The sequence below is a fragment of the Electrona antarctica genome (genome assembly GCF_951216825.1).
Source record: "Electrona antarctica genome assembly, chromosome: 21".
NCBI lineage: Eukaryota > Metazoa > Chordata > Actinopteri > Myctophiformes > Myctophidae > Electrona > Electrona antarctica.
In genome coordinates, this window is record NC_136802.1 from 34,679,398 (window position 1) to 34,707,317 (window position 27,920).

Sequence of the window (27,920 nt, forward strand, 5' to 3'; positions counted from 1 at the left end):
ACTACATGTTTATTGTGAGGGTAGTAGGGTACCTACCCTATGGGGACACGGGGAGAACATGCAAACTCCACACAGAAAGTTTAGGCTGTACTCCATCATAAGAGTACTGGTCATACACGTCATATTCGTTTTTAAAATGATATGTGCCACAAAAAAAAGGGGAAAACTTCACATGGAACTCTACCAGAAAAGGATACCGACTGCATTATCCTTTGATACTCAAATGATACTCAAATTTCTATGAAAGAAAAACAAACAAACACACACATTTGATTTGCTAGCAGAGCCCTGGAGGACTCATTATATAAGCCTACATTTTCAGAGGAAAGGATAACATCCTAAATAGAAAATGGGATTGGGCTGGTATACAGGTGTATGGAAATAATCAATTATGAGAATAGTTGCAATACCAAAGCATTTATTTGATTCATTAAGTCACGTTCATAATGTTTAAATTTAAAAACAGTCGCACTTTTCAGCCATTTTCATGTAAAGAATCACACATGCACTACTGTATCTGTGTGTTTGTACCCAAATGGCTCACCTACTGAGGAGCCCCCACATTGGTTTTTGTATTATCTCTGGGACCCCAATCTACAATGTAAATACCCTGAGTGTACAAATGGAACCAAATAGACCCTCAACGGGTCCATTTTTACACTCAGTTACATGTAAATTACAGGGTCCACGTGCACCCAGACATTGAGAAACCATCTACACAATGTCGACAAAATGTCTGCCTGTCACATCGAGAGAGGGGAAAAAAAAAAGACATGAGAGATTGCATGAGACACAAAACATCTGCCGCCACCCTGTCAGCACGTCGACCGTGACATCATGACGTCGGTGCCGCGCGGGCCAGCTTCTTGGCTCTGCGAGACGCTCCAGACTTCCTCTTGCCCGCGGGCTTGAAGGCAGGACGCGGAGGAACCAGCTTCTTACCACCTCTGGCGTTGGCTCTGTACGAGTACGACACACAGACACACAGACGTTAACACAAGTAGTCTCCTCTGTTGTTGGCTCACTGGCGATCTCTTAGGATTCAGACTGTCTGACTGGCTTGTTGAGTGAAATCTAAAAGGTCAACATATGCTTTGAGCAACGAGTGTCAAGTGACTCGTCACGCCAACGTGTGTGTGTGTGTGTGTATCTCACGATTTGAGCATTCATATTGTCTATATCAGGGGTTCTCAACCCGTGGGTCGCGACCCCTCGGGGGGTCGCCAAATTATTTTAGGGGGTCCCCAAATTATTTTCAAAAAAAATAAAAAAATAAAATTAAAATTTTATTTTCACGATTTTTCAAAAATAGCAGACCTACAAGCTCGTAGCGCGCCACTTGGTGGCGCGCTATGAGCTTGTAGATCTGCTATTTTTCAATAGCTAAATTATAACAATGCTTAAAACACCAAAAGGGGTTCCCGCCCAAAATGGTTTAAGGTTATTGTAGCAGTCAATTTATATTGGGGGTCGGGAGGGGGCGGGCGGGGGTCCCGAGACATTGCCAAAGCATTTCCGGGGGTCCCCGGCCAAAACCGTTGAGAACCCCTGGTCTATATAGTCTCTCGAACCAAGCAACTGTTAGGCCTCACGTGTTACTTTGAACCAATCTGATTCCAATCTGGAAAAAGGCCAACCTCTCCACCTTTCTAAACTAATTAACCGATAGTTTCATCAACATCCATAAATCTAACGTGTGCACATGGTCTTCCACTGAAGCACATGCTGCATAGTACTCACTTGTTGACCCTCTGGGCGAGTCGCTGTTTGCAGGCGTTGCGTCTGTGCTTGAGGCTGCCGCAGACGAAGCAGCCCTCCTTGTTCTCCTGCCCGCACGGGTGGCCCGGGAGGGCACAGTGACCGCACTTCTGGCAGTGCTTCCAGGCTGGTCATCCAAAAACGGAAAGGAGGTAACAAGTGTTCATAACTAAAGCTCGTGCATTAACCCATTCTGACCTGAGATCAGATTCTAAAAATGTCTTCTACATCCTGACAGTTTTCTGAAAAAGCTATGTTTCTATGTCAGTCGTTCTTCGATTTTTCAAAAATAGCAGACCTACAAGCTCGTAGCGCGCCACTCGGTGGCGCGCTATGAGCTTGTAGATCTGCTATTTTTCAATACTTAAAGCATAACATAATGCTAACACCAAAAGGGGTTCCCGCCCAAAATGGGTTAAATGAAGTAACAAGTGTTCATAACTAGGGCTCATGCATTAAATGAAGTAAACAAGTGTTCATAACTAGGGCTCATGCATTAAATGAAGTAAACAAGTGTTCATAACTAGGGCTCATGCATTAAATGAAGTAAACAAGTGTTCATAACTAGGGCTCATGCATTAAATGAAGTAAACAAGTGTTCATAGCTAGGGCTCATGGATTAAATGAAGTAAACAAGTGTTCATAGCTAGGGCTCATGGATTGGAGCCCGCGCTCGAGTGCGAGTGTACTTACATGGCTTCACGCATTTCTCGCATTTCTCGCAGTGCCTCCACTCCCGACCATCCTGGTTAGATGGAGAAGTCACTGGTACTTTGAACTTTAAACATGTGCATTATATCCAAGGGTCATCAATAGGTCTGTAAGCGGACAAATGTATATCCGTGGCAAAGACTTGGGTCTTGTCCGTGGCGAATGTTTGATTATCTTTTTAACACACCATTATAATGTTCTTATTCAGCGTAGACCTGTTATGGGCCATTCAGGGCCATCTCTTCATGTTTATTATTGTCGACTCATTTTGTACGTTGGTGGCAAAATCTTAATTTTGACAAAAATGTCCACCACAAACCAGCTGATGACCCCTGATTATATCCAACCTCTGCATTTATTACAGAAAAAGCTGATAACAGGTAAAGTACCTTGCGATTAGAATAACTAAGGTTGTGAATTATATACAAACCTCTGTGTGAATCAGAGGCACAAGCTGATACAGGCACTGTATCTTAGTTTAACTTTTAATGTTTGGATCCTCCTAATATCATATCACAACCTCTGCATGAATTAATGAGACATAGTACTGTACCTTAGAGGGACACACGTTGCATTTGGCACAGTGCTTGTTAAGGGACCACACGTATCTCTCACAAATGGCACAAAGCCTGTCAGGGAACAAAACAAGGGTTAACTTGACATTTCGTCTCTCAAATGGCAACTTAAGTTTTCAAATAAATGCAGTGGAGCAAAAAGTACATTATTTTGATACGAGATGTAGTGGAGCAGAAGTAAAAGTATTGGAAAATACTCAAGGAAGGTACAAATTCCTCAAAATGTTACTTAAACCCATTAAGGCCCGACGTCGAATAAAACAAAAAAAAAAGTCTTCTAAATCCTGACAGTTTTCTGAAATACCTATGTTTCTATATCAGTGGTGCTCAATATTTCATGTCAAGGACCCCGAAAATGATATGTAATTGGCCACCGACCCCCATATGAAAATGTTATTCCAGGAACCCCTCAGAAGCAAAGATATGAGTTAAAAACGATTTTTCAAAAATTGCAGACCTACGAGCTCGTAGCGCGGCACCGAGTGCCCCGCTACGAGCTTTTAGGTCTGCTATTTTTCAATAGCTAAATTATAACATAATGCTTAACCCATTTTGGGCGGGAACCCCTTTTGGTGTTAGCATTATGTTATGCTTTAGCTATTGAAAAATAGCAGATCTACAAGCTCGTAGCGCGCCACCGAGTGGCGCGCTACGAGCTTGTAGGTCTGCTATTTTTGAAAAATCGCCCAGAATGGGTTAAGAACAGTACTTGAGTAAATGTACTTAGTTCCTTTCCGCCACTGGCTAGGTGCAACAGGTCCTAACACAGCCTCATACCTGTAGCCCTCCTTGGCAGGCAGGACGACGGCTCGCGGGGAGAGGTTGGTGAACATTCTGACAGGAGACTGTTTCCTGCCCGTCTTACCGTGCTTGTACAGAGGATGGTTGTCATAATCCACCTGGGGACAACAGAACCACAACCCAGGATCAGTGCATACAGTAGCTTATGTTTTTTTTTTATCCGATTCACCCAGTGTGAATTATCTAATGTAATCCTGGGCGCTACACTTCCTCTGCCAACCTAGGGAGGCAGCGGACTGGCCTCATGCTTCCTTCTATGCATGAGGAGTCCAAGCTGCTTCTTTTCACCCGACAGGGGGGAGTTTCCCCGGCCGGACGTAGCGCGCGGAAGGAACACGTTATTTCCGACCAGTTCCTTTCCCCTCCATCAGGCGCCCCGGCTGGCCAGGGGGAGGTAGTTTAGAGACCAGGATTACTGCATGTTTTTTTAGTGAGGGTACCTACCCTATAGGGGACACGGGGAGAACATGCAAACTCCACACAGAAAGGCTGATGACGGGCAAAACTCGCCAAAATACATTTTTGTCGAGTGTAGACTTAGTAGACTAGACTTAGTCGACTAAAACTACAACTTTTTATATGACTTAAACGGAATGTAATTTCATTCAAAAGACTGACTAAAAAGGAAGCCTATAGAGCACCGAAGTCTGACGTCACTTTCAGTAGAGGGCACCAACACACAGGTTTATAGGTTTTTTATTTGTATTGAAATCTCCATAGGGCGATTTTATGTCGCTTCATATAAGAACTGTGTTTAAAAAATAAAACCGACCACCCCGGCGTTTGTCAGGGGAGTGGCTGTGCGTCGTTAATGATGTCCATTCATATTTGATACAGCCAGTTTCTAGAGAAAATGGAATTAATGTGACCGCAAAAGCCTTGAAACTACATATGAATGCAATGTCGCTGAGCATATACGTCCAGCTGTCAACATATTGCGTTCCTGAGATTCCTCGTTGACGTAAGCTCAGCTGGTGGTGACTCGACTCGTACTAACCACGATACATTATATATCAATAAAATAAAAATAAACGTAATTAACGTTCAGTTTCTGTTGTGCGACGGGCTGCGGGCAGATGCAGCCTACCCGGAAATGTAGTCTCTCTGGGTTGTTTGGCTCGTTTCTAACGCTTATTTTGTTACTCTTTGGGTATATTTGTACATTTCCACCTTCAGTCGATGCTTCATATCCATATGAGTGAAAAGGCCGGGGTGATCGGTTTATTTTTCAAACACAGTTCTTATATGAAGCGACATAAAATCGCCCTATGGAGATTTCAATACAAATAAACGACGTCAGGACTTCGGTGCTCTATAACAGGGGTGGGCAACTTTGACGATGGAGAGGGCCACTATATTTCCACACTCACTCCATAGGGCCATATATTACTGTCGTAGCAAAAATAGCCGATCTACAAGCTCAAAACGCGTCGCGCTGCGACGCGTTTTGAGCTTGTAGATCGGCTATTTTTGCTATATTCGAATTGAAATCTTGAATTTTTGCTATTTTTTAATTGGAATCCTCAAAATTAACATTTGTATGTCATTTCAAATGCCTTTAATTATACTTGTGTTGAAGCAATGAGCTACTAATTTAGACTGAAGTAATTACAGCGGGTCGTGTTTGGCATGTTGTGGAATTGTAAACAGCTGAAACCAATAATATATCAGTATATTCTGACATTAACCTGAGGGCCACATTAAGTGAAGGTGGGGGGCCGCATGTGGCCCCCCGGGCCGCCAGTTGCCCACCCCTGCTCTATAAGCATGGCGACAGTATCGTACCTGGTAGTCCAGCATGGTGACAGTATCGTACCTGGTAGTCCAGCATGGCGACAGTATCGTACCTGGTAGTCCAGCATGGCGACAGTATCGTACCTGGTAGTCCAGCATGGCGACAGTATCGTACCTGGTAGTCCAGCATGGCGACAGTATCATACCTGGTAGTCCAGCATGGCGACAGGATCGTACCTGGTAGTCCAGCATGGCGACAGTATCGTACCTGGTAGTCCAGCATGGTGACAGTATCGTACCAGGTAGTCCAGCATGGTGACAGTATCGTACCTGGTAGTCCAGCATGGTGACAGTATCGTACCTGGTAGTCCAGCATGGTGACAGTATCGTACCTGGTAGTCCAGCATGGTGAGGGAAGGCAGACACTGCAGAATTCGGGCCTCAAAGAAATATGGGAAGACCCACACCATCGGCATGTCTCCACCGCCGTCGTTGTCTGCACGCACGCACGCACACACACACACACACACACACACACACACACACACACACACACACACACACACACACACACACACACACACACACACACACACACACACACACACACACACACACACACACACACACACACACACACACACACACACACACACACACACACACACACACACACACACACACACACACACACACACACACACACACACACACACACACACACACACACACACACACACACACACACACACACACACACACACACACACACACACACACACACACAATTTAGGCATTTAGCAGACGCTCTTAATCCAGAGCGATTTACATTAAGCAAGAACAAAAAGCATGGGAATACATCACATATACAAACAGCATTTATCAAGAAACATGCGTAAGCTAAGAACGTAACTACAACATATCTATATATAATGACACTATACATATAAGCTATACATATATTATACTATGCTGTTCTGTTATTGTGCTGTCTACATGACATGCTATAAGTCTGTTTCAAATGCTATCTAAGTCTAAAAAAGTGCTGTCTAAGGGGGTAGGGTAAGTACACACACACACACACACACACACACACACACACACACACACACACACACACACACACACACACACACACACACACGTTCGTTTTTAGAAGTTGAGCTGGTTTCAATTTCAGCTACAGAGCCACAAATACACTGTCGTTTTTCATTTTTTGTATCTGCCAGTGTGAACGCAGCATACACAGCTACATAGAAGTTGGATGAAACTTGAAATCAGATATGATTTAGAGAACATGTTATTTGTTAAAGGTTCCACAGTAAGCAAAGCAATTTTAAACATGAATTTAAAACGTGAACTTTATAGTTGCCAGTTTAGTTTCAGTTACCGGTAATAACTATTATGTAGGGCTTAAGTGGTTAAAGAAAGAGCCCTACAGGGGGATTATGGGTAAGGTCAAGCCCTGAAGTGTATAGTACAGAAATAGAAAGGCACGTCCGGGCATGAGAACATCATTATGAAGCTCCGTTTTATCACAGGGCGCAGACAGATTAAATACCATCATGGGTACTGTATACAGGGTTAGACAGCTCGACTCACAATACTTAAAAAACACTTAAACCTAATTCAAACATTATCACGCTTGAATGGTCTAAGGCAGGGGTTCTCAACGTTTTTTGGCCGGGGACCCCCGAAAATGCTTTGGCAACGTCTCGGGACCCCCGCCCCGCCCCCTCCCGACCCCCAATATAAATTGACTGCTACAATAACCTTAAACCATTTTGGGCGGGAACCCCTTTTGGTGTTTTAAGCATTGCTATAATTTAGCTATTTAAAAATAGCAGATCTACAAGCTCATAGCGCGCCACTGAGTGGCGCGCTACGAGCTTGTAGGTCTGCTATTTTTGAAAAATCGTGACATTTTTTTTAAAAAAACAAAATCTTTTTTTTTTTTTTTATAATTTGGGGACCCCCTAAAATAATTTGGCGACCCCCCCGAGGGGTTGCGACCCACGGGTTGAGAACCCCTGGTCTAAGGCAGTGGTTCCCAAAGTGGGGTCTAGGGACCCCTAGGGGTCCTTGAGGGAGTTCCAGGGGGTCCCCAGCTAAATGATAGTTTGGAACCAAATGGGTTAGACGGCTTGACTCACAATACTTAAAAAACACATGAACCTAATATTCTTCGTTGACAGTCCCCCAGGCGCTATACTTGCTTTTTCCCCCCCGTCTACACAAAATGTCTTTGCACCAAAATTGCGGATCTACAAGCTCACGACATTCTGAGCTTGTAGATCTGCTATTGCGACAGCTCGCCTATCATGACGTCCAGAATAGGGACACTGTGCTAGCGTTCAAGTGGTTAAGAAAAACACGCATTCAAATTATTTAATTTAACCCATTAAGATCCGAGGCCGATTCTACAAATGACTTCTAAATCCCAACAGTGTTCTGATAAATGTATGTTTCTATATCAGTGGTGCTAAAACCTTTTCACGTCAAGGACGCACAAAATTCTATGCATTTGTCGGCTGACCCCCAAATATTTTGTTCCAGGGACCCCCCAGAAGCAAAGATTTGAGTTAAAATGTTTGCTTTAATAAGATTTGTGCCAATTTTCAAGATTTCTCTCAGAAATAGCAGATGTACAAGCTCGTAGCGTGGCACTAAAGGTGGCCTTATACACTAGCCGATAATCTGGCATTTTTGACGCTCGGGGGGTGCCCGACCGCTCAAAGCGCGATCGGCCCGATCAACATCAAGAATGTTTGATATTTGCTCTGCCCCGCTCCGATTATCCTGTAGTGTGTGGTGCTATCAGATTTCAGATTGAAAAAAATCGGCTAGTGTAAGGCCACCTTTAGTGATGCGCTATAAGCTTGTATATCTGAAAAATTGGAATAGCCAAAGTATAAAATAATGGTTAAAGTGGTTAAAATAGCTAAAATCTCAAATGACATACGCTTTCTCGGTTTTAATGGGTTAAGCAACAAACAAACAAAACAAACGATGATGTAAACTAACCAGGGCTCTGCAGTTTCCTCCATGCCTGTGAGATCAGAGAGAAACTGTGGGCCAGGGGGTTGACCAGGCCCCCGAATGGAGGGTCCGCCACCATCACCACCTTCTCCCCCATGCCGGACTCACCGAGGAAGGCCTGCAGGACCTGAGAACAGGCCTGACAACAACATACACAGAGCCCATTCGGATGCTGTTAACCCATTTTGACCCGAGATCAGATTCTAAAAAAGTCTTCTACATTCTGACAGTTTTCTGAAAAAGCTATGTTTCTATGTCAGTCGTTCTTCGGATTTAAAAAAATAGCAGACCTACAAGTTCATAGCGAGCCACTCGGTGGCACGCTATGAGCTTGTAGATCTGCTATTTTTCAATAGCTAAATTATAACATAATGTATGTAACCACCAAAAGGGGTTCCTGCTCAACATTGGTTAAGGCAGTGCTTCCCAAAGTGGGGTCTAGGGACCCCTAGGGGTCCTTGAGGGAGTCCCAGGGGGTCCCCAGCTAAATGATAGTTTGGAACCAAATGGACCCTTACGGATCTGTAACTCTGAGAGTGTACAAATGGAACCAAATGGACCCTCTCAGAGTTAAATTAACATTGATTTCACAATATTAATTGGGGGTCCCAGAGACAGAAATGCCATTAAATGGGGGTCCGTAGCCTGTTGCATATCAAACTGGGGGTCCTTGAAATTAAAAAAAAGATTGCGGGAGATTTTACATAGCCAGGTTTCACCTTGGCAGGGGCGAAAGAATGAATGAATACCTGGCAGGGATGTGTTGAATAGCTCAAAATATTCTGATAGTAGTCATTGCTATAGAGCGATTGTTCAGTAACAGTGTTAAATATGTATATTCTGATAGTAGTCATTGGCTATAACAGTGTTTGTTCAGTAACAGTGTTAAATAGCTCTATATTGTGACAGCAATCATTGCTATAGACTAGAGTGTTTGTTCATTAACAGTGTTAAATAGCTCTATATTGTGACAGTAATCATTGCTATAGAGTGTTTGTTCAGTAACAGTGTTAAATAGCTCTATATGCTGTTTAGTAACTCTGGCTCTTTAGTAAACAGACAATACATTGTAACAAAATTGCAACTGGAATACTATAAAATAGAAGCTGATAAGATTATCTTAGTTTGTCTTAGAGTTCTTTTATTCATTCAAACACAATGAGAAAACATTTTATAAACACTTTTCTATATGTTCACATTTAAAGTATTATTGTTGCTACATTAGTCCACATGTGCGCTGTATGATTTCCTACCTCCCCTCCAAAGAAATGATGGTTGAACATGTTGTAGTGGCAGAACTCATCCTCGCCGTAGAACTGTGCATACCTAAAACACACAGAAAAAAATCACACCCGTGTGAACTGAGTGGTGTAAGGTCTTATATAGACTGATCAACTGTGGTCTGACGTAATGTCTGACGTAATGAAATCACACGCGTGTGAACTGGGTGACCATAGCAACCATGCTCATTTTTTGGTACGAACAGACACGTAAACTAACAAATGCTCATTTTTTGGTACGAACAGACACGTAAACTAACAAAGCCGGTTGTAGGAGTGGTTTACACCACTCAAAAAAAGGTCATATGTCACTCTGGATCGTGATTGGCTGAAGTCCTTGAGCAGGGTTTCAAAAAGTGGGTGCCGTCCCGTGGCACCCTAGGGTTGCGTGACGTAAGTCCAGGGGTGCCTCAGAATAAATATACCAACCCATTTAGGCCCGACGTCGAAATAAATAAAGTCTTCTGAAAGAATATATTATATTCAAAGATTTGTGCCACATTTTCACGATTTTTCAAAAATAGCAGACCTACAAGCTCGTAGCGCGCCACTCGGTGGCGCGCTATGAGCTTGTAGATCTGCTATTTTTCAATAGCTAAAGTATAACATAATGCTTAGTTAAAACACCAAAACGGGTTCCACATCCAGAATGTGTTACCCACGTAGACCCTCTCCTCTATAGTCTTTACCGAGTGGAACGGACTTCAGTCGCACTTTCCAGCGTTCTTTTTCAATCTACACAAAATCTCGTCACCAAAATTAGCCGATCTACAAGCTCACAACGAATCACGTGACGCGTTGTGAGCTTGCAGATCTTCTTTTTTTGGTTAATGTTCAAGTTTTCCTCGTGGCATGTATCCAAGGGGGAAAGATTTATGTAATATCTACCGTAATATGACCAGAGTCAGAGTCAGAGTCAAAACAGAGTCAAATTAAGTCACTTTAATATGAATTATAAAAGCTAAGACACATTCTGACTATCTGGTGAGAAACGCATCAATGACATCACAAAGATGTACTCGTTGGCTTGCAAAGTAAATCTTCGTGATGTCACCGATCACATGACCCCAAGTTCTAGCCCTCTAGTTCTAGGCTACACAGAAGGGGGGCCATTTTTACAATTTTAATGACATAGTTCAATGTTGAAAATGAATGGTTTTCCCCTTTAAGGCCCCTTGATGATTATTTCAATCATTACTGATGAAGGCTCAACTAACAGATAATATTGGAGAGTGCATAACCACTCAATAATTCTTTATTGAGTGAATAACATACGACGAATTAGACCGTTCCTCACCCAGGAATCATCCCAGCTCCTAATCCAGACAACAGTCCTGTCAAAACTTGACTATTGTAACTCTCTCCTTACTGGCCTACCGGCATGTGCACTGAAGCCTCTCCAACTGATCCAAAATGCCGCAGCTCGCTTGGTCTTCAACCAGCCAAAATTCTCACATGTCTCCCCCCTGCTCCGCTCCCTGCACTGGCTCCCGGTCGCTGCCCGCACAGAATACAAAACTCTGATGTTGGCATTTAAAGCAACCAAAGGTATGGCTCCCCCATATCTTGCCAGCATGATTGAACCCTACAAACCCTCCCGCGCACTCAGATCAGCCAACGCAGGGAAGCTGGAAGTACCCTCACTAAAAACGCCGGGACAACGCTCCACACGTCCCAAACTCTTCTCCCTTCTGGCCCCAAAACTGTGGAATGCACTTCCCGTTGCAATCAGAACTGCAGCATCACTCCCGATCTTCCGCCGTAGTCTGAAAACCCACCTTTTCAGACTCCATCATGGCCCATAGCACTTACCCTACCCCCTTAGACAGCACTTCTTAGACTTATATAGCATTTGAAACAGACTTATAGCATGTCATGTAGACAGCACAATAAGTGCATTGTATGTAGTCATAGCACTTCATAGTATATATGTACAGCATAGTATAGCATATATGTGTAGTTTATATGTATAGTGTCATTATATAGATATGTTCTAGTTATAGTTTATATGTATAGTGTCATTATATAGATATGTTCTAGTCACGGTCTTAGCTTACGCATGTTTCGCGATAAATGCATTTTTACATATGTGATGTATTCCCATGCTTTTTGTTCTTGCCTATTGTAAATCGCTCTGGATTAAGAGCGTCTGCTAAATGCCTAAATTGTAAATTGTAAATTGTTTATATATGGACTGCTACAGTTCTGACTACCCCAGAATATCAGACAATTGGCATGGCATTGATTAAAGACCCTTCCCGCAGTGTGCGATAATAACCAATATCTGCGAGCGAGTCATGCAGAGCGTGTTTTAACCTATTTTGGGCGGGAACCCCTTTTGGTGTTTTAAACATGTTATAATTTAGCTATTGAAAAATAGCAGACCTACAAGCTCGTAGCGCGCCACCGAGTGGCGCGCTACGAGCTTGTAGGTCTGCTATTTTTGAAAAATCGTGAAAACATTTATTTCAGAAAACTGGAGGATTTAGAAGATTTTTTTTTTTTAATTTCGAGGTCAGGCCAAAATGGGTTGTCTGTCCTGATGAAGGTCGAATAGACCGAAACGTTGAATAAAGAGCAACATTTCTGGCAAGTTTTCTGACAGTGTGCGGGACCCTTCTTTGTTTTTCAAAGATACCCTTTTAAGGCCTAAATGGGTTAACATATCTATTATGCACACTCGCTTGGGCAATTAATAAAAAGGATCCCGAGGTGGGGTTTCCAGGTTACAGTAAGTGTGACGAGTGCACACACAGTGCATGCTACGGCTTGCACAAGAAAGAACACACCCAGCCTTCGCTCTGTGGCTGTTCAAACCACAACACATTCTTTGCAGACATACAACACAGAGAGACACAAGAGAACGGATAAGAGGTGAGCTGCGCCATTACACGTTATTTTAACCACGTGAACCCTGGTGCCGCCAATTCTGAGGGGTTAACATTTGGCTAGAGAGATTCGGGGTCGAGGGGTGGGGGGGGAAATGACCCCCGTCGGGATTGTAATGTAGTCAATATTAGCGTGTGTATGTAAATTGTACAGTAGAAGTGCTCAGATCGTTGACTTGATAAATACCACAGTGATGCAATACATTGTTGCAACACATTCAGTGCCGTCTCCAGGCAAAAATACGCAGGGGGGCATACTTTTTTCCAAAGGGGGCACTTAATTTGTCAAACAAACAAAGAAATACAAATATGTTAAGCATTATAATGTCTTCTGCATGCATATATTACCTTGTATTTCTATTAACTAATCAATTAATTTGAACATGTATATATTTACAATAATCATGGAGAAGTTATAGAGTTAACATTTGTAAAACATTAAAATATTGGTAGGGTAGGGTACTACTGGCCAATCTGGACTGGAGGGGCACACAATCCAATCTGGGGGGGGCAATGCCCCCCAATGCCCCCCTGTAGAGACGACACTGAACACATTCCTTGCAAATAAAATGTCATGTATTCAAAACCGTACTCGAGTCAAAGAACAAAAGTATATCCGGCATCCAAATATACGTACAGGCAGTGAGAATAATGAGTACTCTTGGCGCAAAATTTCTGCAGCAGGTGGTAAAGGTGGAGCTGACTTTATGCCTTCATTATGGCTCTGGGTAGTTTAACCTAAGACGTACTTTAACTGTATATCATTATTTACTAGTAGATTCCTAATGTATTAATGATCTAAATCACGAGTAGTATTTAACTCAATAAAACAGGGAAAACTGATTTTATACTTTGGCCATTCAGAAATAGCAGATCCACAAGCTCTCTGGATCGGCTATTTTTGGAAGAAATTGCGACATTTTTACTCAAATCTTTGCTTCTGGGGCCTGGGCCATGGCTCAGTGGTCCAGGCACCTTGGCTGGTAATCCAGTCTGGCAGTGTGCCGCGGGTTCGACTCCCGATCCCGACGGTCTTTACTGCATGTCTTCCCCCCCATTTCCTGTAAGTCTACTGTCTGTCCCTCCATAAAATATATAAAATAAAGGCCAAAGCCAAAAAAATAAAATAAAAAAAGATCTTTGCTTCTGGGGTTTCTGGGGACAACATATTTTGAGATGGGTGGTCGGAAGCCAAATATATATATATATATAACACGTTTTGAGGTACATGAACAATACGATAATACAAATTAAAAATCTTTTTTTTTTAAAATGCATGGTGTTGTGAGCATGTAGATCAGCTATTTTTGGGGAGAAGATGCCAATTTAAAATGTGTACATTGGGGAGATTCTGATTGTTGGTGTCGGAAATTATAATAAAGAACTGAATGGCTAGAAAGCGATTACATGGCATGTTTTACTTCTCAACTCTCAGGCATGGCAGAGAAGGAGAAAATATCTGCTGGGAGTGAACGGTCGACACTGTCCATCACCCAGAGTGGCGTTGCAGTGCCCCCGGCAGGTGGCAACGGCGTATTGCAGGACGGTGGACCGAGTCTGACTATACTGGACTCTGGGGGAGACGAAGTCGTTCAGCCGTTCCCGCGCTCCCCGAAACTGCTACGCAGACTGGCCGAAACTGGTCACATATCACAGGTACTTCAACTGCTACACAGACTGGTCGAAACTGGTCACATATCACAGGTACTTAAACTGTCTCACAGACTGGCTGAAACTGGTCCCATATCACAGGTACTTAAACTGTCTCACAGACTGGCCGAAACTGGTCACATATCACAGGTACTTAAACTGCTACGCAGACTGGCCGAAACTGGTCACATATCACAGGTACTTAAACTGCTACGCAGACTGGTCGAAACTGGTCACATATCACAGGTACTTAAACTGTCTCACAGACTGGCTGAAACTGGTCACATATCACAGGTACTTAAACTGTCTCACAGACTGGCTGAAACTGGTCACATATCACAGGTACTTAAACTGCTACACAGACTGGCTGAAACTGGTCACATATCACAGGTACTTAAACTGCTTCACAGACTGGCTGAAACTGGTCACATATCACAGGTACTTAAACTGTCTCACAGACTGGCTGAAACTGGTCACATATCACAGGTACTTAAACTGCTACGCAGACTGGCCGAAACTGGTCACATATCACAGGTACTTAAACTGCTACGCAGACTGGCCGAAACTGGTCACATATCACAGGTACTTAAACTGCTACGCAGACTGGCCGAAACTGGTCACATATCACAGGTACTTAAACTGCTACACAGACTGGCTGAAACTGGTCACATATCACAGGTACTTAAACTGTCTCACAGACTGGCTGAAACTGGTCACATATCACAGGTACTTCAACTGTCTCACAGACTGGCTGAAACTGGTCACATATCACAGGTACTTCAACTGCTACACAGACTGGCTGAAACTGGTCACATATCACAGGTACTTAAACTGTCTCACAGACTGGCTGAAACTGGTCACATATCACAGGTACTTCAACTGCTACACAGACTGGCTGAAACTGGTCACATATCACAGGTACTTAAACTGTCTCACAGACTGGCTGAAACTGGTCACATATCACAGGTACTTAAACTGCTACGCAGACTGGCTGAAACTGGTCACATATCACAGGTACTTAAACTGTCTCACAGACTGGCTGAAACTGGTCACATATCACAGGTACTTCAACTGCTACACAGACTGGCTGAAACTGGTCACATATCACAGGTACTTAAACTGTCTCACAGACTGGCCGAAACTGGTCACATATCACAGGTACTTCAACTGCTACGCAGACTGGCTGAAACTGGTCACATATCACAGGTACTTAAACTGCTATACAGACTGGCTGAAACTGGTCACATATCACAGGTACTTAAACTGCTACACAGACTGGCTGAAACTGGTCACATATCACAGGTACTTCAACTGCTACGCAGACTGGCTGAAACTGGTCACATATCACAGGTACTTCAACTGTCTCACAGACTGGCTGAAACTGGTCACATATCACAGGACTTTTCAGCTCAAAACCTTAATGACCCATGCTGCAACGTTGAGTCTTTGCTCTATATGTATAGTCAGAAGTCTTGAGACGACGTGTTGTGATTAGGCTTTACAATAAAACTGAATTTCATGTTGAATTCAAAGTGTACTACAGCACTGTTTCCCAAACAGTGGGTTGGGACTAGGCGCCATTTTGGAAGAGAAAATATCCCTTTTTTTACCATAAAAAATCTTTTAAGATCATTTCATGAGTTTAAAACAATACAAAAACAAAAAACTTCTGTTAACCCATTTTGGGCGGGAACGCCTTTGTGTTTTAAACATTATGTTATAATTTAGCTATTGAAAAATAGCAGATCTACAAGCTCATAGCGCGCCACCGAGTGGCGCGCTACGAGCTTGTAGGTCTGCTATTTTTGAAAAAAAGTGAAAATATTTATTTCAGAAAACTGGAGGATTTAGAAGATTTTTTTTTTAATTTCGACGTCAGGCCTAAATGGGTTAAGAAGTAGTGAAAATAGAACATCAGTACATCTAACGTTTTTAGGGGGGGGGGGGACATCAAATGTTCTCTTCTGGGTCCCGTGCTAAAACGTTTGGGGACCACTGACTGTACTACAGGAGCAGCTGTCCAGACGCGCACAGGAGCTCCAAGGAGAGCAGTCCAAGGCCGAGGATCACATCCAGTCTCTGAAGAAACGCAAGGCCGACCTCTCCGTGAGTACCTGACCTGAAGCACCGTTTAGAGGTCAGGCCTCCAAGCACCAATGATCCCACCAAGAAACAAAGATGATTTGTCACCTTCAATGTTGTTAGTGTTTCAGTTCCAATATTGTCCGCTCAATTTTTTTGTTTGTTTGTTTCATCGTTTATATCCTGTATCCTGTATGTCCGAGCCTCCTGATTCGGACAGAAATAGCATCCCACCTGACAATTTATTTTATGTTTACTAACCCATTCTGGGCGGGAACCCCTTTTGGTGTTTTAAACCAGGGGTTCTCAACCTGTGGGTTTTTTTAAAATTTTATTTTCACGATTTTTCAAAAATAGCAGACCTACAAGTTCATAGCGCGCCACTCGGTGGCGCGCTATGAACTTGTAGATCTGCTATTTTTCAATAGCTAAATTATAACAATGCTTAAAACATCAAAAGGGGTTCCCGCCCAAAATGGTTTAAGGTTATTGTAGCAGTCAATTTATATTGGGGGTCGGGAGGGGGCGGGGCGGGGGTCCCGAGACGTTGCCAAAGCATTTCCGGGGGTCGCCGGCCAAAAACGTTGAGAACCCCTGTTTTAAACATTATGTTGTAATTTAGCTATTGAAAAATAGCAGATCTACAAGCTCGTAGCGCGCCACCGAGTGGCGCGCTACGAGCTTGTAGGTCTGCTATTTTTGAAAAATCGTGAAAATATTTATTTCAGAAAACTGGAGGATTTAGAAGATTTTTTTTAAAATTTTGAGGTCAGGCCTAACTGGGCTACAGGAGACAAGGATACCCGTGTTACTGAAAAAAAGACTTTTACGGCTATTTAACACTTATTTTAATGATCACATAGACCATCTTTAACACATTGAGAGCCCACGCAATACTGCCCAAAATCACTTTCACCTAGAAAATCCATTCATATTTTTTATAATTCAGCTGACTGTGGAGACACATGCTGGAACTTTTTACTTTGAAATGTTTTATAGTTTCTGAGTCATTTAATTTAAACGCCAAATGCATTCTCAATGGCGAAAACACAAACTTTGGCACCACGTGTTTTTTTTTTGAAAGACGTCCACAGACGTCTTGGGCTATGCACGTGCGGTAATACCCAGGACGTCCACAGACGTTTTGGGCACAAAATGTGTTAATGATCACATACACCATCTTTAACATATCAGCAGTGGGCTGTACTCAACCTCTCTCCCTCCCTCTCTCTCCCTCCCTCCCTCTCTCTCTCTCTCTCTCCCCCTGATGAAGAGGAGCACGGAGGTGATGAAGCAGCAGGTGAGGGAGCGCTACGACGCCATGCGCTCCGCCCTGACGAGGGACGAGCAGGCCGTCCTGGACTCCCTGGAGCAGGACCGCAGGGAGACCAGCGCCCGCCTGGACCAGGTGCACTGGTCATTTCCGTGACTAAAAAAAAGTGGTTTTCAACCTTTTTCGTATCAAGGCCCATTGTTAATTTGTCATTTGAGCCACGGACCACCATTTGATGGCATTTAGCCTCTCAGTCCCAAAGGATATTTTGTTATCGTTGGATATTGAGTAGACTTCTTGTAAATTAACCGTAATATGGATGTTTTAAAAAAAATGTAACTCTTGAGGGTGTAAAATGAAACCAAATTGACCTGTAAGCGTCCATTTGGTTTCATTTTACGCTCTCAAGAGTTAAAGATCAATAAGGGCCATAATTTGGTATAATTTTAACACCATAGATTTGACTGTGTAGTAGGGCATTACGTGATTTTTGATAGTCGACACGAATACCATCAAAATCGAAGTCGATTAGTCGGCGGTAAAATATGATATTTTTTTCCATCCAATCAAGCATTAAAACATCGTGTTCTGAAACGGCCAGCGCGAGTGAAAGATTAACTGCAAAACAGAGCCGGTGAATGCTAGCCTGGTTAATAAACCAGACCGAATCAGCCGTTGGCAAAAAAAAGTTGCCTACCAGCGGATTACGGTCTGGCGAGGCTCAGTAGCACGCCTCTTTCCTACAGCAGAGAACAGGTCGGACCAATCGGGACACGGTATGCAATATGGGCGGGCTTTGGTACAGTGACGTTCAATGCTTGAGACTTTTGACTGACAGTAGCTCTGACCAATTGCGTCAAAGAGAAAATGTTTGAAACCGCCACCCGGGAAATGAAATCCAAGTGGAGCCAGCCCAGACTGATATACCGCGAAAGTGTTGTGTGATATTAGTCTGGCTTATTAGCCAGGCTAGGTGAATGCAGGCCGAGTGGAATAGTAAGAGAGTGGCGACACGCTTTGATCTCACCACAAAGCGGGTGCCTGTGGGCTATAGTTCCAAACATTGGAACTATCCCATTGAGATAGAATGAGCACTTCCGCATTCCATTGTTACAATGGGAGTCAACGCTAGTGTCGCCACTCTCTTACTAGATTACGCTGAATGCCGCTCTGATTGGCCGAAATTCACATCAGCTGTTAAAAGTCAAATCAAAGTTGCAAGTCCACAATGACTCACGGATGGACGCGCTGTGAGCTTGTAGATCTGCTATTTTTGATGCGCAAGACCTTTCTACGGCGCAATATAGCACGTTGTTGAAAATGTTTGTTCAGTTGGAGACGGAGAGTGGAGACGGAGAAGGAATGAACGATGCGATGTTTTTCATACAACCCTAAATGTTCAACAACAAGTTACAACCACAGTTCCTTTGGTTTTTAGAAGGAGCTACAAGCTAGGAGGAGGTTATGATTACATACTAGGCTTGCTAGCTAGCAGGCTTGCCAGACTATGAATCAGATGATCAACTACTTCACTCCATCGCGACTATTATAACTATGATCGCGCGGCATAGCGGTTTGTTTTTAATAATGCCGCACGCCTGCACTTTTGTTGAAGAAACATGAAATCACGGCAAGAGCTACTGTAGTTTGACTGTCACCAAACTGGATAATAGGCTATTGGGCAGAGAGTGAGGAGGCACCCGGACTCCTGCTATACTTTACTGTACCGGACGACACGACGACACGTCTCCAATCTAACTTGTTGAACAAACTACAGTAATAAACTCACCAATAGTAAAAGTATTTACACACTGTAGTTGTCCCCATTGAGCGTATGAGCCCATGAGGCATATGCTTTTTGAAAATCTGTCTTAAATGCTGCCAGTGCCACCGCCGCCCACCGCACCTACACGAGTGACGGTGACGGCAAAACCCACGTACAGTAGGCTTGTATATGATATGAAAACAATCAGCCGCCAGGAATGGATTAGTACTTAAGTTGGAGAACTACCAACAAAACAACAGAGCTCACAGCTGCAAAAAATAATATTAAAAATAATATTAACGATTACTCGATTTTTGATTTACAGTGTCGACTACCGTTTTGCTAGTTGACTAATCGACTAATCGATTTTTATGTTAATGCCCTACTGTGTAGTGTATGAATTGAACACATTGATAAAGGTCCCTCCTGCGTTTCTAATTGCTGCGCGGATGACAGTGCAGTGTGAAGGCAAACGCAGCAAATGAAATATGCAAGAATGATGCAACGTAGTCCTCATGATAATCTGATCAAAAAAAGAAGTAATGTTGCTATATACTGTACATAGCAACAAGATCCCCAAAAGGGGTTCCCGTACTGAATGGGTTAAACAGAATTTTAGCCAAACGACTATGACTAAAACAAGAAATAAATAACAAAATGTGCTGTCAAAATCAACCGTGAGCAGGTGGTGAAGACGTGGGAGCAGCACCTGGGCCAGGTGAGCAGGAGCATCTCCGCCACGCACAGAGCGCTGGACAGCCACCAGGAGGGGGCGCCGCTGGGAGACCGCACGGTGAGGACAGTCATCACCGTTATTGTGTTTTTAGATCGCCGGTTCCAAAAATGTGGGTCGGGACCCATTTGTGGGTCGCGGGCACGTTTTTATATGGGTCCCTTTATTATTTTATTTTTGGTTTCCTACATACATGATTTTTTTTTTCTGTAATTTCATCATGAAATCAAATAAACAAAGAAATTCCATAAATTAGAAAACAAATGTTTAAGATTTAGTGAAAATAGCCAGTCTACTAGTTCACAACACGACTAGTATTCCTGAGGAAGCAGCAGTACTATTCATATTTATGAGGACATACTAGTATTATATTTATGAGGAAACAGCAGTATCATTCACAGCATTCCTGTGTCTCTTCCACAGACTCAACCTGCACTTCTGAGGTACAGTTCTCAGCTCGCAGACAGACAGGGAACACACTTTCTTGCTGTTGGGAAACCTTGTACTGTATCTATTCTCCACATTTTTTTTTTTTTCATATATTAAAATGCCATATTTTAAAATTATACCTCGTCATATGACAGTGTTGAGGAAAAGTATAGCCAATGTCAATTAATATCTCCTCCAATGCATGGCTTTCCGAAATGTGGCAGCCAAGTCTATGGACTTGGAAGTTTGTTTAGGGCAGTCATCTTGCTGATATAAATATATCTTTTTTCACGACATGAGAACATCAACATGTCCGCAAAAAGATGGGCGCCCCTAACTTTACACGAGTTTAGAGATTAGAGTAACTTTACACGATTAAAGATTAGAGTAACTTTACACGATTTTAGAGATGTGTTGTCCTCCGTGTGTAATAATCATTGTGACGCCTTCCTTTCCAGTGCCAAGAAGCCAGACGCATCCGAGGCTGAAATACGACTGAATGAAGGCCGATTTGAGAGGCTGCTGAGAACGCTCCGCTCCATCTCCAAACAGCTGAAAGCTCAGCTGCAGAGGAAGACTCTGCTGTTAGGTGTGATTGAGGATGATTACCCAGCTGTCAAATTTTTATTTAGTTTTAGTCATAGTCTTTTGAATGATTTTAGTCGACTACATCTACAGTTCATTTAGTAGACTAAAATTTTATTTTGGTCGGCCGTGATGGCGTTGAAATTTCTGATTTATGCTCAGCTGTGTGCCGAAAATAGCAGATCTACAAGCTCACAATGTGTCACACTGTGTCAGAAAGGCACTCGATAAGTGATGGTTTTCGGAATAGTTATCGGGAAGAGAATGGTATGGTACGTCTCTAGTATTGGAGAAAAAACATCCGTCCCTTTCCGTTCCAGACTCGTCCCCTGTGGTGATCGACCGACAGACGTGCCACGGGCAGATCGCGGTGACGGCCGAGGGCCGCGGCGCGTACTTCGCGGCCCCCTCCCAAGCCGCCCCGGAGCGCCCCCTGCAGTTCGACAAGGTGTGCTGCGCGCTGGGCTCGGCCGCCGTCGCCAGCCGCCAGAGCTACTGGGAGGCGGACGTGCGCTGCTGCGGCGCCTGGGCCGTGGGCGTGGCCTACAGCTGCCTGGAGAGGAAGGGGCGGGACAAGGGCTCCAAGCTGGGCCGGAACAGGAACTCGTGGTGCGTGGAGCTGCGGGACGGGCGCCTCTCGGCCTGGCACAACGACCGCAACGTGCTGTGCCAGAGCCACGGCCAGGCGCCGCCGGGTAAGGCCTTTACCTGGTGCTAAAATATTACGTTTATTTTATTTTTCCCCACAGAACCAAATCCTGGATGGTTTGATTCTAGGCTTAAAATATATATTTTTTTAATTAGTTATTTTTCCATTTTAACCCATTTTGACCCGAGATCAGATTCTAAAAATGTCTTCTACATCTCATCGTTTTCTGAAAAAGCAATGTTTCTATGTCAGTGGTTCCTCGATTTTTCAGAAATAGCAGACCTACAAGCTCGTAGCGCGCCACTCGGTGCCGCGCTATGAGCTTGTAGATCTGCTATTTTTCAATAGCTGAAGCATAACAATGCTTACACCAAAAGGGGTTCCCGCCCAAAATGGGTTAAAACATAAGACAAACCTAACCAGATGTATACAACAAAACAAACCCAAACTATTACTCACCCACCCACGTCCAGAGGGGCGTAAAATAAGATTACAGAGTTCCCTTTTTTTCTGTCATTTTACTATACTCGTTTTGCATTTCATTTAAATATTCTCGCCCCAAACGACATACCCAAAAATCTATTATTGACTAAATTAAACGAATCAACTGTTCCGCCCCCCCGTATTCACCGCTGCAGGCAAGGTGGGCGTGTGGGTCGACTACCAGAAAGGTCAGCTGGCGTTTTACGACGCGGAGAGGATGAAGGTTCTGCAGCAGTTCTCGGCCGCCATGACGCCGGTGTTCGACAGAGCCCACCACCAGTTCACCGAGCCCCTGTACCCCGCGCTGCGCTTCCTCAGACCACCGCCGGGGGGCGCCCACGCGTGGCCCAACCACATCCAGATCTGTGACCTCTCTGCTCTCTGACAACGTTACCAAACTCCCGACGGATGTCACATTTTTGGGGGTTACGATGCCAATCTTTAGGAGAGTCCTAGACCAACATTTGACACAAAGTGCCATGTTTAAATTTTCTTGATAATCACTGCGCCATGTCAACATTAAGTTTAATTATGACAACATTAAATGTTTCAAGTCCAACTGATGTTGATTGTCCATATTCGTACCTTTAGTTTTCTTCTTATTTAGATATATATTTTTCACTTCAGGGTGTAATGATCATTAGCAATAAGCCCTATTCAGAAAATGTCAAACTAGCTGCTATTTAACATATTTGAAATGTAAAGTGGTTAAAAATGCAAGAAACAAACTCAAGGAGGCAGAGACACCTTATCGTCTGTCGGGTGGAAACCTCATATATCCAGAAGTGTCATTTTTCGAGATTCAAATTCAAAAGTATTAACACAATCCATGCCAGTAGACGACAATAGAAACGCAGACCAGTTTCCAGCGTTTCTATTGTATTTATTTTAAGACGCAAAATGACGTCCTGGCACAGGGGGTTATAGTGCTTAACCCATTCAGGCCTGACGTCGAAAACATCATTTTCGGAAAGATTTGAGGCACATTTTAACGATTTAAAAAAAATAGCAGACCTACAAGTTCATAGCGCGCCACTCGGTGGCGCGCTATGAGCTTGTAGATCTGCTATTTTTCAATAGCTAAATTATAACATAATGTTTAAAACACCAAAAGGGGTTCCCGCCAAAAATGGGTTAATGGTTAATGTGGTTAAACGCTAACGTGACATGGATGCGTTCCAGGTCTCAATGGATTAAAACGTAACCTGTCGTTCCTTGGCTTGGGTTAATAGTAGCAGACCTACAAGATCAAAACGTGCCGCATTTTGAGCTTGTGTGACGTGTGTAGTGAACAAGTAGTTAAAATATGGAGACAGCAACGTTATAATGAATAAAAGAGTCCAACCTCAAGTCAATGTCCAGCAGAAGACTCTTCATTGGTTCATCCTTCTTCTCCTGGTTGCGCAACTTAATGAGCTCATGGAGTCTGGGACAAGGACATAGAAACTTTAATTTAAAAAAATATATATATATACATTTCTGAACACATTTCTTAAAATATCAATCCTTTGTCATTAGCCTGGAGGTTTCTTTGTCACTTTTATAATAGGTTGGAGTCGATATTATTTGAAGTGTAATTATTACTGTAATCACTGATGTCGTTACTGCGGGGATACAATACTGTTACAAGTTGGTAACTGCTGTCACAACAATGCATGTCACAACAATTCATTCTTCACAAAAATGAAACCAAAATGACATTTTGATAGTATATCCAATCACAAAAATGCATTTAATTTCACTCACTTGAAGATGGGATTCACGTGAAAAATGTCTATTGAAATGCTTGTTGAATAAATAAAGTTGTAGTGACTTTTCGTTCCGTCATGTAAAGCCTTGTTGTTGACTATACACACATCCTCAGTTAAAGCTGAAATCCTTATTTTAGTGAATAAAACATTATTGTAATACATTAGGTAAATACAACTAGCACAACACATCTTCAGTGGTGGGTGTGGTGGTGTTCCAACGCTTCCATTGAGGGATTCATAAAGCAGTTGTTCTTAAAGTGACGGGTTCCCCACACACCAGAAAAATGAACAGTTTAACCACATCAGCACCATTTAAAAAACATACAAAATATCTAAAAGCTCACAAGAGGCTGTAGATCGGCTATTTTCTCTTAGGTCCCTGGCACAAACTCTTTTCAAATGTGGGGTCCGTGGCTCAATACGTATCAGTTTGCCAGTCCTTGACATGATGCTTTAAACTAGAGTTGTTTCTAATACAAGTATTGAAAAGGTTTCTGATAGTGATACTGCTTAAAATGCTGGTATCGCCAGTCTATGCCATTCCCCTAATACATAATTTATCTCATGATGATATGTCATTTACAGTAATCAATCATTTTGCATTATTTCCTTAAAATCTTTAATGTTTGTTTAGGGCACTAAATGATGTAAGAAGTCATGTGCCTGATATAAATACAGTGGGCCCCCCTCACTTCACACAAGTGTGATTTTTAAATTACACACTTATCGGATGGGTGCTTGGTTATAGATCGATAAGTTATGTCTACTGCAAACCTGCCAAATGTTCCCAGCGTACCTGGGTGTGCCCACGCACAGCACGCGGCGGTATCCCAATCCCGCCAAGGTCGCCAGGAGGAAGTTGGCGCTGCGGTCGGTGAACAGGTACTGCGCGTTGCTCTTCTTGTTCTCCAGGGGGCGCAGCAGCGTGCTGGGCCTGCTCAGCTGGGCGGCGCTGACCTCCACGGACTGGTGGGACGCGTGGGCGTCCCGCTCGGACGGCAGGAGCAGCACCTGACAGTCCTGGCAGAACATCCGCTCGGCCGGCTGGGACGCAAACCTCTTCAACCTGTGATGATGGGAGAGTGCCGACGAAGGAGGAAATAGAGGGTATGCGTGTGACATCACCATCAAACCAGGAAGTTACGCGGGAACGCCTACCGAGTGCCAAAAAACGACTTTCTGGCCTTGACAGCCCATACATCCAAACAGAAAAGTCCAATAGGATTGCATTAACCGTTTCCGTCCATCCGACGTGTCAGCACGTCCTAGGGAATGGAACCGAGGGGTGCATCCGACGTGTGAGGACGTCTTAGCGCATCCTCAATGATACGGGGCGAGATAAGAATATTCTGAATTTTTTCCTTTTTTTTTTATTTGTCAGTTCGCCTCTCGGCTACCGTATGCTGCACTCTAGGCAATTGTTAGCTTACCATTGACATAGCCGTTAGCGCGGCGGAAAGAATGACTCGTCTCTCCTAATCCAGGGCGCTCTCCGTGGTGTTGAACGGATCGATATACTGGCGCTTCATTTCTGCTCCTCATCCGTCTCTCCCGCAAAATATGAACGCTTTTTGGATCATAATCGTATAAACTAAAACGATCGCAATGTAAGCTAGCTATGTAAAGTAAACCTTTTTTAGTTGATGGCTTTCCGAGTAAAAGCGGCCATGTTGTTCCGGCACCCCAGAGCTCCTATTTTGAAGGACTTCCGACACCGATTGTGTTAAACAACGTTAACCCATTCTGGACGGGAACCCCTTTTGGGTTAAACTCACTTTGCCACTCGATTTGCCATTCACTTTATGCATGCGCATACCCTCTATACTGTCAGGTAGCTATGCCGGACATTCCTCTGGCATAAATACTAGATACAGTATTATCTTAAGTCACCATCAGTACATACATGAGGTTAATGTGGTTACCTGGAGCAGTACTCCTTATGGGTGAACGGAGGCCTCTTGGACTGTTTCTCCATCTCCCTGGCCTGGAGTCTAGCCTCTGACACCTGGTGAAAAGTCCATGCAAACAGACGAACAACGTTTGAAACTCCTGAATATGTACAGAAAACATTGTGTATGTAAGTGGTGTGTGTGTGTGTGTGGGGGGTGTTGTCAAGCTAGGAGACTTGTCTAGACAAATTGCAGGAAGATATAACAGCTGATAATCAAATGAAAAGCCAAAGACATTGTGAGAACAAAAACGTTTGTTTCCTGTTCAACCAAAAGTACAGTATAGTACTCACCTCAGCCCCCAGCCCCCCCCCCCACACACACACACACACACAAACAAAGTTTGAGAAGCACCGCTGTAGAGAGAGAGAGAGGCTACCTTTTCATCTTCCCACTGGAAGAAGTTGCAGTCCTTTCTGTCTCTGCATGCAGAGCAAGCATAGAACCTCCTGCCCTTCTCCTCTCCTCTGCACACCTTCTCAAACAGCAACGCGGGACCTGGGAAGACAAAGCACATTTAAAGCAGCAATCCAAGAGGAGTCTAGAAGGTACCGGGTTCCCCGCGGGGAGCACATTTTTATTAACGGGTGGCGCTGCTCTCTCTTCCATTGTCGCTTCCAGTCATCCCGCTTCTCCATACATCCGGCCAGCTCGTTGGTGCTTTGCGCTCCTGCATCTTCCTTGAGTACATCCACATAGGTTAGTATGGGGCGTCCTCGTGACCGGTGCCCATGTGTTGGTTGAACTTGGTTCCCACAGCACCAGTTTGCTGGCTGGCAGCTCCTGGTGTCTCCTGGCTCCTGGCAGTGTCCTGCAAGTCTCATTCTCCTAATGAGACTTGCGGCCTCCTGCATTATGTGCAAATTCGAAACAGGTGGTACGGTACGCACGTCCGTTCAGTGACTTTTGACGAGTGCTTCCAAACTCTTAGAAAAAGAATCACCTGCACGGAATTTCTTGACAGAAAGTGTCTCATAACATGTCCACGGTGGATTTTTATGAAACAAACGCTTTGCAGATTGAAAGAGGATAATTCAAGCTTTTCCTAGAGCTGCAATGTTGGGGAGTTTAATGTCGTTTAATACAAGCAGATCGCAAAAGCAATTTGGATGAGTGGGGGGGTCAATGGAGGGTATTGCAACTCTAGATTCATCCCATTATTTAAAAGAATGTCAGTGGGGTTGGCGAAAGGGCCTTTCTTTGTGGAGTTTGCATACTCATTTTTCACATGTAAAAGGGTAAAATGTTACCCTTTTACATTAATTTTTCTCACATTAATACGACATATCAATAGAAAACAAACAAGCGGACAAAAAAATTAAGGTTCACATCACTGATGACCGTGCTGTCAAACAAATCTATGAAGCTACCTATAAAAAAGTACACACACACACACACGATCTACAAGCTCTGAGCTTGTAGATCTGCTTTTTAGGGCATATTAAAGTGTAGGCTACTGTACTTTTCTTCTTGTCTTACCGTGAAGACACGAAGGAGCTTTCTTGTCTCCGTCCTGCTGAAGAATGACATCTATTCCAAGACCCTCGTCTTCATTGGCACCGTCTCCGTCCATGTTGTCTTCAATCTTCAATAAAACACACTGTTCTAATTATTTAATCTGAGGCTCAAACTAAACGCATGAAGCCACCATGCTGCTGCTGCTGTACTGTGCACGTTGGTCGCGTGTATTCGACGTCACCTCGAATTGTAGTCTATCGATGCTTGTAGTTCAGTGGGGAGTTGCATGCAACCATTGCTTGTAGGTGTATACCGCCATCTACTGTA

At 43.6% G+C, this 27,920-nt stretch overlaps 2 protein-coding genes across 4 annotated transcripts in view; one reads left to right on the top strand and one right to left on the bottom strand.

The window, feature by feature from the left end:
* Nucleotides 1-22,886, top strand: part of LOC306914491 (putative E3 ubiquitin-protein ligase TRIML1) — a 56,636-nt gene extending 33,750 nt beyond the window's left edge. Inside the window, exons 1-9 of one of the 3 annotated variants that reach the window (XM_079491536.1) lie at nucleotides 12,711-12,772; nucleotides 14,222-14,442; nucleotides 16,447-16,542; nucleotides 17,792-17,926; nucleotides 20,242-20,349; nucleotides 20,713-20,732; nucleotides 21,177-21,307; nucleotides 21,624-21,998; nucleotides 22,591-22,886. In XM_079491536.1, the coding sequence (XP_079347662.1) occupies nucleotides 14,224-14,442; nucleotides 16,447-16,542; nucleotides 17,792-17,926; nucleotides 20,242-20,349; nucleotides 20,713-20,732; nucleotides 21,177-21,307; nucleotides 21,624-21,998; nucleotides 22,591-22,820 (1,314 nt within the window). In that variant the 5' untranslated portion in view covers nucleotides 12,711-12,772; nucleotides 14,222-14,223 and the 3' untranslated portion in view covers nucleotides 22,821-22,886. Of the gene's footprint in view, nucleotides 1-12,710; nucleotides 12,773-14,221; nucleotides 14,443-16,446; nucleotides 16,543-17,791; nucleotides 17,927-20,241; nucleotides 20,350-20,712; nucleotides 20,733-21,176; nucleotides 21,308-21,623; nucleotides 21,999-22,590 lie in introns of those variants that run through there. The other 2 variants (XM_079491535.1, XM_079491537.1) reach the window with 2 other exon arrangements.
* Nucleotides 402-27,847, bottom strand: zcchc4 (zinc finger, CCHC domain containing 4). Its single transcript, XM_079491534.1, has 13 exons — nucleotides 27,615-27,847; nucleotides 26,515-26,633; nucleotides 26,109-26,191; nucleotides 24,983-25,252; nucleotides 23,781-23,861; nucleotides 9,872-9,944; nucleotides 8,604-8,757; nucleotides 5,972-6,075; nucleotides 3,822-3,943; nucleotides 3,023-3,098; nucleotides 2,452-2,503; nucleotides 1,741-1,885; nucleotides 402-959 (listed from the first exon to the last, which is right to left on the bottom strand). The coding sequence occupies exons 1-13, from the start codon at nucleotides 27,706-27,708 to the stop codon at nucleotides 836-838; spliced, it is 1,497 nt and encodes a 498-aa protein (XP_079347660.1). The 5' UTR covers nucleotides 27,709-27,847; the 3' UTR covers nucleotides 402-835.
* Between the last annotated feature and the right edge of the window lie 73 nt (nucleotides 27,848-27,920).